Source organism: Aquarana catesbeiana, linkage group LG11 (genome assembly GCF_042186555.1).
Source record: "Aquarana catesbeiana isolate 2022-GZ linkage group LG11, ASM4218655v1, whole genome shotgun sequence".
In the NCBI taxonomy this organism is placed as follows: Eukaryota; Metazoa; Chordata; class Amphibia; order Anura; family Ranidae; genus Aquarana; species Aquarana catesbeiana.
The window spans coordinates 280,751,381-280,765,393 of record NC_133334.1 but is presented as its reverse complement, the minus strand read 5'-3'; the positions used below and the strand labels follow the sequence as shown (position 1 = coordinate 280,765,393).

General features: G+C 48.2%; 1 protein-coding gene across 1 annotated transcript in view; it reads left to right on the top strand.

The window, feature by feature from the left end:
* Positions 1-9,350: 9,350 nt before the first annotated feature.
* CYB5B (cytochrome b5 type B) overlaps positions 9,351-14,013 on the top strand; it is a gene marked incomplete in the record, with an annotated part of 15,372 nt that continues 10,709 nt past the window's right edge. Inside the window, 2 exon segments of the mRNA XM_073605928.1 lie at positions 9,351-9,599; positions 13,422-13,550. Coding sequence (XP_073462029.1) covers positions 9,462-9,599; positions 13,422-13,550 — 267 coding nt within the window.

The following is a 14,013-nucleotide window of genomic DNA, read 5'->3' as shown; positions in this document are numbered from 1 at the left end:
TTTGCACAAATCGCTTTCTTCCACTACGCCGCCTGGCCCAGCATTAATCCATTGGTACAGGATAGATATTGGTCAGCTGCGGAACAGTAATGTACTGGTAAACCCCCTAAAGGCTGGCAGAGAGCTGTTATAGCAGCAGGGATGGGATTGTCCCTGGCTATCATTGATGCTTCTGGTCCACTTCTGTTGTAGATGTGAAGTGATGGCACAGCTCAGTGTGAAAACTGATATGATGGAACCATCTTCTTGAATAATTTTACTGATGAACATGAGTTGTGGCTTTATAGAGACAATGGACTCGTCCGGTTGTTGGAAGGATGTTGTTTTTCCTGCAGAAGACAAGAGAAGAAATGTTAAAAACTGGAACTTTATGGGCCTATCTGTAAACTTATTATACTGTGTACTTATTTTATATTGTGAAGAATGTACCCCGTGCTTTAAAATACAATGGAACCTCGGATTACGAGCATAATCGGTTCCAGGAGAATGCTCGTAATCCAAAGTACTTGCATATCAAAGCGAGTTTTCCCATTGAAGTCAATGGAAACGAAAATAATTTGTTCCGTATTGACTTCAATGGAATGCAATACCGCATGGCCAGAAGCGGGGGTGGGGGTGGGGCGGGGAGCTGGATAGCCTTGGAAATGGCCAGAGGACACTTCGGCTGACCTCGACAAACCTCGGAAAGACTTCCTACCCGAGATTTGCCAAGGTCAATCGTGCTGTACTCGGTACTGCACACCGCTTAGGCCTGAATCAACACTCGCAAACTGAGTTACGATTTTCAAAAATACAGTGCTCGTATTGCAAAACGCTCGTTAACCGCGTTACTCGCAGTCCGAAGTTCCACTGTACAAGAAGAATATTAGAAGTCGCACTCAGGTGATTATAAAACACAAGGCTAGATGTATGTTACTGAACTGTGAGAATATTTTCCTATCAGAGTAAACTGATCTATTATTCCTCATAATACACAAGACTCCATTTGGAACAATGCTGGTTGTTATACATTGTCATTGCTTGATCCAGGGAATATCTGATTGCTTCTTGGAGGATCAGGAAGGGATCTTTTTCCCTGCTGGAGCAAACTAGATCATGCTTTGCTGGTTTTTTTCCTTCTCCTGGATTGTAAACTTTTTTTTTTTGCTTTGTTTTGTTTTTCCCTTTTTATTGGTTGAAATAGATGGACTTTTTTCAACCAAACGAACTATGTAACTAACTATGTAACTATGCTTCATTGATAGAAACCTGTGCTGAGACAGTTATGTAGGTTGTCATTGCTGACCTCTCCTTTTATTCTAATTGAGGGGCTGTAATACTTGCCCTATGACATGAACAGCAGGCCATCAGTATTGCCAGGTGGAGGTCAGCAATGATATTATCACAAGTCAGATTTTTTATCCTTGTAGGCAAAGGTACAATTGTAATAATATAATTTTTTGCATGTGATGTGATAATGTTATTGCTAACATATCAGCACTGTGATATCGAAATTCTTTAAACCCAAAAAATGTAAATTCTTGTTGGACAGAAATATCTACTTACCTTTTTTATGGAAATCACTTTCTTCCCCTACGCTGCCTGACCAGGCATTATCCCATTCGTATATTGGCCAGCTGCGGAAACAGTAAGGTAGTGTCCAGTGGTAGAAGAAAGAGTGGCGCTCTCCTCCTGGAAGACTGGGTAGACGGCAGCTTGATGGTATGGAGCTGCTGGTTCCCAAGGTGAAGGCCAAATTTCCACAGCAGGGAAAGTGGCGCTCTCCTCCTGGAAGACTGGGTAGACGGCAGCTTGATGGTATGGAGCTGCTGGTTCCCAAGGTGAAGGCCAAATTTCCACAGCAGGGAGAGTAGCGCTGTCCTCCTGGAAGACTGGGTAGACGGCAGCTTGATGGTATGGAGCTGCTGGTTCCCAATGTGAAGGCCAAATTTCCACATCAGGGAGAGTGGCGCTCTCCTCCTGGAGGACTGGGTAGACAGCAGCTTGATGGTATGAAGCTGCTGCTTCCCAAGGTGAAGGCCAAATTTCCACAGCAGGGAGAGTGGCGCTCTCCTCCTGGAAGACTGGGTAGGCGGCAGCTTGATGGTATGGAGCTGCTGGATCCCATGGTGAAGGCCAAATTTCCACATCAGGGAAAATGGCGCTCTCCTCCTGGAAGACTGGGTAGACGGCAGCCTGATGGTATGGAGCTGCTGGATCCCAAGGAGAAGGCCAAATTTCCACATCAGGGAGAGTGGCACTCTCCTCCTGGAAGACTGGGTAGACGGCAGCTTGATGGTATGGTGCTGCTGCTTCCCAAGCTGAAGGGCAGTTTTCCACAGCAGGGAGTGTGGCGCTCTCCTGCTGGAAGACTGGGTAGATGGCTGCTTGATGGTATGGAACTGCTGCTTCCCAATATGAAGGCCAAATTTCCACAGCAGGCAGAGTGGAGCTCTCCTCCTGGAAAACTGGGTAGACGGCAGCTTGATGGTATTGAGCTGCTGGTTCCCAAGGTGAAGGCCAAATTTCCACATCAGAGAGAGTGGCGCTCTCCTCCTGGAAGACTGGGTAGACGGCAGCTTGATGGTATGGAGCTGCTGCTTCCCAAGGTGAAGGCCAAGTTTCCACAGCAGGGAAAGTGGCGCTCTCCTCCTGGAAGACTGGGTAGGCGGCAGCTTGATGGTATGGAGCTGCTGCTTCCCAAGGTGAAGGCCAAATTTCCACAGCAGGGAAAATGGCGCTCCCCTCCTGGAAGACTGGGTAGGCGGCAGCTTGATGGTATGGAGCTGCTGGTTCCCAAGGAGAAGCCCAAATTTCCACATCAGGGAGAGTGGCGCTCTCCTCCTGAAAGACTGGGTAGATGGCAGCTTGATGGTATGGAGCTGCTGGTTCCCAAGGTGAAGGCCAAATTTCCACAACAGGAAGAGTCACGCTCTCCTCAATGGTTTGATGTTGTGGAGCCGCTATTTCAGAAAGCGATGGTACATTTACAACAGCGGAAAGAATGGCGCTGTCCTCCTGGAGTATTAAATGGACAGCAGCTTCATGTTGTGGAGCTGTTGTTTCGGACAGCGATGGTACATTCATAACAACGGAAAGAATGGCGCTGTCCTCCTGGAAAATTGGGTGGCCAATGGCTTGATGTTGTGGAGCCGCTGTTTCAGAAAGTGATGGTACATTTACAACAGCATCAATAATGGTGTTATCCTCCTCAAGCATGGAGTCGGTGGTAGATTTCTGCTGTAGAGCTGGTTTTTCAGATGTTGAAATGGATAGCAAATCTACAACAGCAGAAATAATGGTGCTATCCTCCTCAAGCATAGAGTCGGTGGTAGATTTCTGCTGTAGAGCTGGTTTTTCAGATGTTGAAATGGATAGCAAATCTACAACAGCAGAAATAATGGTGCTATCCTCCTCAAGCATGGAGTCGGTGGTAGATTTCTGCTGTAGAGCTGGTTTTTCAGATGTTGAAATGGATAGCAAATCTACAACAGCAGAAATAATGGTGCTATCCTCCTCAAGCATGGAGACGGTGGTAGACTTCTGTTGTAGAGCTGGTTTTTCAGATGTTGGAATGGATAGCAAATCTACAACAGCAGAAATAATGGTGCTATGCTCCTCAAGCATCGAGTCGGTGGTAGATTTCTGTTGTAGAGCTGGTTTTTCAGATGTTGGAATGGATAGCAAATCTACAACAGCAGAAATAATGGTGCTATCCTCCTCAAGCATGGAGTCGGTGGTAGATTTCTGCTGTAGAGCTGGTTTTTCAGATGTTGAAATGGATAGCAAATCTACAACAGCAGAAATAATGGTGCTATCCTCCTCAAGCATGGATTCGGTGGTAGATTTCTGCTGTAGAGCTGGTTTTTCAGATGTTGAAATGGATAGCAAATCTACAACAGCAGAAAAAAAGGTGATATCCTCCTCAAGCATGGAGTCGGTGGTAGATTTCTGCTGTAGAGCTGGTCTTTCAGATGTTGAAATGGATAGCAAATCTACAACAGCAGAAATAATGGTGCTATCCTCCTCAAGCATGGAGTTGGTGGCAGATTTCTGCTGTAGAGCTGGTTTTTCAGATGTTGAAATGGATAGCAAATCTACAACAGCAGAAATAATGGTGCTATCCTCCTCCAGCATGGAGTTGATGGTAGATTTCTGCTGTAGAGCTGGTCTTTCAGATGTTGAAATGGATAGCAAATCTACAACAGCAGAAATAATGGTGCTATCCTCCTCAAGCATGGAGTCGGTGGTAGATTTCTGCTGTACAGCTGGTTTTTCAGATGTTGAAATGGATAGCAAATCTACAACAGCAGAAATAATGGTGCTATCCTCCTCAAGCATGGAGTCAGTGGTAGTTTTTTGCTGTAGAGCTGTTTTTTTGGTCTTAAGTCGCCTGGTCCTTCCGAAACAACTCATTTTTACAGCAAAGGTGGAGGCCAACTTCAGGAACAGCAATGTGATGGCATAAATCCCGAAGAGGCAGCTGTCATGGCCCAGGCTACATTGCAGTCCGATGCCAATTAGGTGGAGAAGCGGCATCGTCCTTGTTTTGCCAGAATCCCTCAGAGACCCGAACAGGTAGATTGCTGCCAGCAAAATATCTACTGACGCCAAATCTACTGATGCCAACAAGGTGGCAGATTTAATAAGGCCTCTGTGGGATCTTTCTGGCGGTTTGTATGAAATCAGAACCTTAGTATGGAATCCTTGAAAACCCTGCGACAGCACGTTGTTTGATGTTAGTACCGGCACGTGCGTCAAATCAAGGTAGTTCCGATTGGTGACCCTTTCTCTGTACGGCGTTGTTGTGGCGACAGGTTGATAAGGATACACAGCAGGGCAGATAGTAGGGCAGGTCTTTGCCAGAGCCGGTTCCGGTGGTGAATATTTGGTGGTGTTAAATATTTCCACCGTTGTCTTCATGGTGTCTGCATCTTGCAGGGTCCACCTGGAAGACATGTTTTGTGGTGGGGATGGAAAGCCCACCACCATTGTCTTCATGGACTCTGCATCTTGCAGGATCCACCTGGAAGACACGTTTTGTGGTGGGGATGGAAAGCCCACCACCATTGTCTTCATGGTCTCTGCATCTTGCAGGGTCCACCTGGAAGACATGTTTTGTGGTGGGGATGGAAAGCCCACCACCATTGTCTTCATGGACTCTGCATCTTGCAGGATCCACCTGGAAGACACGTTTTGTGGTGGGGATGGAAAGCCCACCATCGGTTTAAAGTTCCCTGGAACATTCCAGATCCCAGTGATGTCATTCTGAGATGGAACTTGATTAATGTTCACTATTCCTGAGAAGAGCAGCGATAGTACGGCTACCAGCATTCTAGTCATTCTGTGGGGGAGGGAGAAGAGAGACAAGATTAATAACGTGACTTTACACCGTGTGAAATCATAACAAAAAAGGGTTTCTAGTGTGTTAAAAAAAATTAGATTTTTCCTAGTTGAGGCGTTTAATAAATTCCAACATATTCACCTAATTAATAATTAGAATTATTATGCATATTTAATTGTAATTAATAAGTATTATTTATTAGGAATGCACCAGTTTTATAAGACCGAGTACGAGTACTGATACTTTTTCTTAAGTACTCGCCAATACCGATTACCGATACCTATTTTTTAGTGTCATGTGACTGTTTTTTTTTTTTTAGGGCTCGTTCCCACCATACATGCATGAAAACTGATGGGAAAACCGCGCAGATTTCACTTGCAGAGATATCAGTTTTCGATGAGCGTTTCAGTGAGTCTTTACAGTGTGGTCACATTTGTACGGGCCGTCCGCAGTGCGATTTTGAAAAAAGAGTCCTGTGTGATTTCAGGCCGGTTCGGGTGTGATTTTCTAATCTCATACGCTACAATTCACAAATTAGAATCACACCTGAGCCGCTGAGGGAGATCGCACCGTACCGGGCTTTAACATCGCACCGCAAAGCGTCCCACACAGTATGTGAACCGAGTCTGAAGGTTTTCGGTTTTACTATCGGTGCATTTGCACGAGTACAGGCGATCCTGCCCCAAAGAGGATCCCTACGGCACTTTTTGTGTAAAACACAAACAAAAAAGTGCTTTAAAATTGCCCATGTACGCAATTAATATTTAAGCATGACTCAATTATTAATTACAATTAAATATGAATAATAATTCTAATTAATAATTAGGTAAATTATACTTAAGGGTACTGACTGACTGGCACCATTATGTAACAAATTACATCAGTGATGCCCAGCAATGCCACCCATCAGTGTCATCAGGGCCGCCTATCAGTGCCCACCATCAGTGCCCGTCAGTGCCACCTCATTAGTGCCACCCCATCGGTGCCGCCTTATCAGTGCCCGTCATCGAAGAAGAAAACATACTTATTTACAAAAAATTTTAACAGAAACAAAGAAAAACTTGTTTTTTTTTTTAATTTTCTGTCTTTTTTTATTTGTTAAAAAAAAAAAATCCCAGAGGTGATGAAATATCATCAAAAGAAAGCTCTATTTGTGGAAACAAAATGCTAAAAAATTTGTTTGGGTACAGTGTTGTATGACTGCGTAATTGTCATTCAAATTGCGACAGCGCTGAAAATTGTCCTGGGCAGGAAGGGAGGCAAGTGCCCGGTATTGAAGTGGTTAATTACGAATAAATATGAAAGATGATTCTAATTATTCATTAGGTAAATAATACTTAGGAGTGAATCAAATATTAATTACATTTAAATATCCGTAATTTGAAATTATAATTAGGTAAAAAATACTTAAGAGTGAATCAATTATTAATTACAATTAAATATGAAAGATAATTCTAATTATTAATTAGGTAAATAATACTTAGGAATGAATTCATTATTAATTACAATTAAATATCAATAATAATTATAATGAATAATTAGGTGAATTATTACTTTGGGGTGAATAAATTCATTGTTAATGCTGATTGGGGGCTATAAATAGACTTTAGCACAGGAACAAGGAGCCTTTCTTATAGCCAGATGACAGTTAATTTTGAATCTCATGAGTCAGCTGACTCTAACTGTCACTTTTCAGTCCCTTTGCTGGACTGTTGCTGTCTGTCTATGGAGCAGCCATAATGTTATGATGCCCCCCTCCCCCTCCCCCCATGTTTCTGAACCCTTACTAAAAACCCAGCTTACTCTGATTCATTTAAAATCACTATAGACGTCATTAGGAAATCCTTCATATAGGAAGAAAGGTTTTTCTTCCTATCTGATTTTTTTAAGTATAATTTACCTAATTACTAATTAGAATTATTATTGATATTTAATTGTAATTTACCTAATTATTAATTAGAATTATTATTAATATTTAATTGTAATTAACAATGATTTCATTATTAATTACAATTAAATATCAATAATAATTCTAATTTATAATTAGGTAAATTATACTTAAGAGTGAATCAATTAATAATTACAATTAAATATGAAAGATAATTCTAATTATTAATTAGGTAAATAATACTTAGGAGTGAATCAAATAATAATTACATTTAAATATCCATAATTTGAAATTATAATTAGGTAAAAAGTACTTAAGAGTGAATCAATTACAATTAAATATCAATAATAAATCTAATTAATAATTAGGTAAATTATACTTAAGAGTGAATCAATTAATAATTACAATTAAATATGAAAGATAATTCTAATTATTAATTAGGTAAATAATACTTAGGAGTGAATCAAATAATAATTACATTTAAATATCCATAATTTGAAATTATAATTAGGTAAAAAATACTTAAGAGTGAATCAATTATTAATTACAATTAAATATGATAACAATTCTAATTAATAATTGGGTAGATAATGCTTAAAGGTGAATCAATTATTAATTACAATTAAATGTGAAAGATAATTCTAATTATTAATTAGGTAAATAATACTTAAGATTGAATTCATTATTAATTACAATTAAATATCAATAATAATTCTAATGAATAAATCGCGGCATAAACTGTTGGCGCTTTATAATAATAATAATAACAATAATGTACTGCGGAGTTTACAGTTCCTGGGGATAAATCCCGGGAAACAGGACTGATGGTAACCTTACTATACTACCTTACAGTTATAATCATTTAGGGGGAAAAATGTACATAAAGCGGAACTTCGGTCATGTTTTCATCTTTCCATCTATTAAATCTTCTCCTCTTGTTGTTGTTGTTGTTTTAACTTTAGATAGTAAAACATTTTTTTTCTGCCAGTAAATCCCTTATACAGCCCACTTCCTGTTTCTTGTCTGGTCATTAGCCTAGGATTATGATTTATGGCTTATGCAGAGCTCTCTCTCTCACTCTCGTGAGAATTTGCCAGGAAGGGAGGGGGGATGAGTCATAAGAGGGCCAATGAGAGCTGCAGAGCTGGAGGTGTGCCTCTGTGTAAATCCAGGAAGTGAACAGGCAGCATCTTCAGCTGCCCACAGTTAAAATGGCTGCAGCCAGACTCAGTGTAGGGCGATTTCCGCAGCATATTTGGCAAGTAAAGAATGACAGTATATATTAAATAATATGCAAAGTGGTTGGAGGGAAGCTTCAGAATGGTAAAGATGTTTTTTATTTCAAACTATGTGAGTAGACTGCAGTTCCTCTTTAAGATGATAAACTTTTATTTTTAGCACTGTAAAGAGATAACCATGTCAGCTCAGTATGTAGCGTTGCCACCTCATCCCTTTAAACCCGAACACGGGTTCTGAAGACTAATTAAATGCAAACCAAGACGGTCGTTGTTTCATCAGATTAGGCTACCCGTCAGAATGTGTAACGGAAGTGACGTTGAGTTGCCGCCATCTTGCTACACCCCCGCACTCCTCCACAGTAAGGATACACTGAGAAGGGGGAAAGCGGACATCTTGAGTTGTGGATTTTACACTTTTTTTTAACAGTAAAGTGAGTTTATATCGTGAAATTCAGTACTTACGCCATCTGAATGTTTAGATGTTTAATTTTAAAAGCAGCAAACTTCTGTCAGATTAGCAAACCTGTGAGATCCGCAGGCTTGCCGCTGCTTTTAAAATTCAACATCTAACCAGTCAGACTACTGTATTTCCTTACATAAACTCACTTTACTGTTATAAATAAGTGTAGAATGCACAACTCCTGAGGGTGTAACAACATGTCCGCTTGCCCCCTTCTCAGTGAATTCTTACTGGGGAGGAGTGCAAGGTGTAGCAAGATGGCGGCGACGGAACGTCACCTCCGTTACACATTCTGACGGGTAGCCGGATCTGACGAAACACCGTACGTCTATCGTCATCCGTCAGTGGCCTGAAAGCCCGGCCTCCTCCTATTGGGTAACGCTCCACCACGCGGTTCTCCCTCGCGGCCGGGGATTGGCTGTCACCTTGGAGACCTCACCAGTGTCTGTGAGCCGAGTGTGAGGCGTCCCCCTCCCCCCTCCCTGGACGGAAGCCGGCGGCGGTCACGTTGTGCTCCGTGTTACGTAACGTGTTCTCTGTCACACACCGGCCATGGCGAACGAGGACGGCGGACAGGACCCGGAGGTGACTTACTACACCCTGGAGGAGGTGCAGAAGAGGAACTCCAGCAAGGAGCTGTGGCTGGTCATCCATGGCCGAGTCTATGACATCACCAGCTTCGCGGAGGAGGTGAGACGGCTGACAGGAGGGGGGGAGAGGGGACTACAGGAGGATGGGGGGGGGAGAGAGAGGGGACTACAGGAGGATGAGGGGGGGGGAGAGAGAGGGGACTACAGGAGGATGGGGGGGGGGGGAGAGAGAGGGGACTACAGGAGGATGGGGGGGGGGAGAGAGAGGGGACTACAGGAGGATGGGGGGGGGGGGAGAGAGAGGGGACTACAGGAGGATGGGGGGGGGGGGGAGAGAGAGGGGACTACAGGAGGATGAGGGGGGGAGAGAGAGGGGACTACAGGAGGATGGGGGGGGGAGAGAGAGGGGACTACAGGAGGATGGGGGGGGAGAGAGAGGGGACTACAGGAGGAGGAGGGGGGGATAGAGGGGACTACAGGAGGATGGGGGGGAGGGAGAGAGAGGGGACTACAGGAGGATGAGGGGGGGGAGAGAGAGGGGACTACAGGAGGATGGGGGGGGAGAGAGAGGGGACTACAGGAGGATGGGGGGGGAGAGAGAGGGGACTACAGGAGGATGGGGGGGGAGAGAGAGGGGACTACAGGAGGATGGGGGGGGAGAGAGAGGGGACTACAGGAGGATGAGGGGGGGGGGGAGAGAGGGGACTACAGGAGGATGGGGGGGGGGGAGAGAGAGGGGACTACAGGAGGATGGGGGGGGGAGAGAGAGGGGACTACAGGAGGATGGGGGGGGAGAGAGAGGGGACTACAGGAGGAGGAGGGGGGGATAGAGGGGACTACAGGAGGATGGGGGGGAGGGAGAGAGAGGGGACTACAGGAGGATGAGGGGGGGGAGAGAGAGGGGACTACAGGAGGATGGGGGGGGAGAGAGAGGGGACTACAGGAGGATGGGGGGGGAGAGAGAGGGGACTACAGGAGGATGGGGGGGGAGAGAGAGGGGACTACAGGAGGATGAGGGGGGGGGGAGAGAGAGGGGACTACAGGAGGATGGGGGGGGGGAGAGAGAGGGGACTACAGGAGGATGGGGGGGGGGAGAGAGAGGGGACTACAGGAGGATGGGGGGGGGGGGGAGAGAGGGGACTACAGGAGGATGGGGGGGGGGGGAGAGAGAGGGGACTACAGGAGGATGAGGGGGGGAGAGAGAGGGGACTACAGGAGGATGGGGGGGGAGAGAGAGGGGACTACAGGAGGATGGGGGGGGAGAGAGAGGGGACTACAGGAGGAGGAGGGGGGGATAGAGGGGACTACAGGAGGATGGGGGGGAGGGAGAGAGAGGGGACTACAGGAGGATGAGGGGGGGGAGAGAGAGGGGACTACAGGAGGATGGGGGGGGAGAGAGAGGGGACTACAGGAGGATGGGGGGGGAGAGAGAGGGGACTACAGGAGGATGGGGGGGGAGAGAGAGGGGACTACAGGAGGATGAGGGGGGGGGAGAGAGAGGGGACTACAGGAGGATGGGGGGGGGGGAGAGAGAGGGGACTACAGGAGGATGGGGGGGGGGGAGAGAGAGGGGACTACAGGAGGATGAGGGGGGGGAGAGAGAGGGGACTACAGGAGGATGGGGGGGGGAGAGAGAGGGGACTACAGGAGGATGGGGGGGAGAGAGAGGGGACTACAGGAGGATGGGGGGGGAGAGAGAGAGGGGACTACAGGAGGATGAGGGGGGGGGGAGAGAGAGGGGACTACAGGAGGATGGGGGGGGGAGAGAGAGGGGACTACAGGAGGATGAGGGGGGGGGGAGAGAGAGGGGACTACAGGAGGATGAGGGGGGGGGGAGAGAGAGGGGACTACAGGAGGATGGGGGGGGGGGAGAGAGAGAGGGGACTACAGGAGGATGAGGGGGGGGGAGAGAGAGGGGACTACAGGAGGATGGGGGGGGGAGAGAGAGGGGACTACAGGAGGATGAGGGGGGGGAGAGAGAGGGGACTACAGGAGGATGAGGGGGGGGGGAGAGAGAGGGGACTACAGGAGGAGGGGGGGGGGAGAGAGAGGGGACTACAGGAGGATGGGGGGGGGGAGAGAGAGGGGACTACAGGAGGATGAGGGGGGGGAGAGAGAGGGGACTACAGGAGGATGGGGGGGGAGAGAGAGGGGACTACAGGAGGATGGGGGGGGGGAGAGAGGGGGACTACAGGAGGATGGGGGGGGGAGAGAGAGAGGGGACTACAGGAGGATGGGGGGGGGGAGAGAGGGGACTACAGGAGGATGGGGGGGGGAGAGAGAGAGGGGACTACAGGAGGATGGGGGGGGGGGAGAGGGGACTACAGGAGGATGGGGGGGGGGAGAGAGGGGACTACAGGAGGATGGGGGGGGGGAGAGAGGGGACTACAGGAGGATGGGGGGGGAGAGAGGGGACTACAGGAGGATGGGGGGGGGGAGAGAGGGGACTACAGGAGGATGGGGGGGAGGGAGAGAGGGGACTACAGGAGGATGGGGGGGGGGGAGAGAGGGGACTACAGGAGGATGGGGGGGGGGGGGAGAGGGGGCTACAGGAGGATGGGGGGGGGGAGAGGGGGCTACAGGAGGATGGGGGGGGGGGAGAGGGGGCTACAGGAGGATGGGGGGGGAGAGGGGACTACAGGAGGATGGGGGGGGGGGAGAGAGGGGACTACAGGAGGATGGGGGGGGGAGAGGGGACTACAGGAGGATGGGGGGGGAGAGGGGGCTACAGGAGGATGGGGGGGGGGAGAGGGGGCTACAGGAGGATGGGGGGGGGGAGAGGGGGCTACAGGAGGATGGGGGGGGGGAGAGGGGACTACAGGAGGATGGGGGGGGGGAGAGGGGGCTACAGGAGGATGGGGGGGGGGGAGAGAGAGGGGACTACAGGAGGATGGGGGGGGGGAGACTACAGGAGGATGGGGGGGGGGGAGAGAGAGGGGACTACAGGAGGATGGGGGGGGGAGAGAGAGGGGACTACAGGAGGATGGGGGGGGGAGAGAGAGGGGACTACAGGAGGATGGGGGGGGGAGAGGGGACTACAGGAGGATGGGGGGGGGGGAGAGGGGACTACAGGAGGATGGGGGGGGGGAGGGGGCTACAGGAGGATGGGGGGGGGGAGAGGGGGCTACAGGAGGATGGGGGGGGGGGAGAGGGGACTACAGGAGGATGGGGGGGGGGAGAGAGGGGACTACAGGAGGAGGGGGGGGGGGGGGGGCGCTCATGAGGCGCTCTGTTCCCCGTTGTCCCCTCCTCTCCATCCTAGGTGATGTTGGATACAAGCACCTGACATGAACAGGAGGGGGGAGGGGCTGGCAGGGAACAATGTACCACAGCTAGCACTATTACAGCCGCTTCCCTGGCCGGCTCTGCATGTCTTCCCATCAGCTGCCTGTGACTGGGCGGTAGATTGCGGCAGAACCTCAGTTGATAAAATCCTGAACCAATAAATATTATGTGAAAGGACAACATTCACAATCATGTAGGTTCTGTAGAAGATCGAACCATAATCCTCCCCGCCCTGAAAATGACAGGATTACCACACCTTGTACAAGTTTTCTGTGCAGCTTTAGGCAGACGTTGGGGGGGACTCAGGCAGACGTTGGGGGGGACTCAGGCAGACGTTGGAGGGATTGGACACAACACTCGGTGACACAACACTCGGTGGCCTCTCTCTGTATAATTACAGGACAGGAAGTGATCTGCATTCCAGATTATTTCCCCCTCCGCACCACCTTTTGTTTTCTGTTCTCGTAATCTTTTGATATTATGAAATTTGTAACCACAGTTCTGTTTAAAACTTTTCCATCAATCATTGTGTGAACGTTATGAAATGTATGCTGCGTAGTGACACTTAAAACCTGTCCGTTCTGTTGGTGAGAGTTTCTCCTTCAGATAGTAATGTTTTCCTTCATTGTATCCGCAGCACCCAGGTGGAGAAGAGGTCCTGTTTGAGCAGGCGGGAGGAGACGCCACGGAGAGCTTTGAGGATGTCGGCCATTCTGTTGATGCCAGAGAAATGCTGAGACAGTATTACATTGGGGACCTGCACCCGGTAAGATGAAGGGAGTCCTGGCTGCTGCGGTACACGGATGTCCAGCTGGTTTCCTTTTGATGTTTCTGTTTAAACTCTTTGTTTTGTTGCCCCCGTGTGAGGTGAGGACGAGTGACTACAGGCTGCTGGAGGGGGCTGACGTGAAAGTAGAACTTTACCCATAACAGCTACCAAAATTAGTTTGTGCTGTAAACTGCCTTGAATATTGCTCCAGTTTCCTTTTGGCAGCCATTTTGCTGAAGCCCTGAGCCACTGAACAGCTGTAAATCATAAAGTGGAACTAAACTCATCAATTTGACGGTTTTAGAAAACAGTTACATTACAGGGATGCTGGGATTGCTAACTGTCACATTTGCTTGTGTCCTCAGCCAAACTGTCAAACCATCAATTGGTATAACTGATCACATGTGCAGCACCATGGCAGTTGCAGATCAAACAGAAGCAGCTTCCTTGGGTAGTGAAG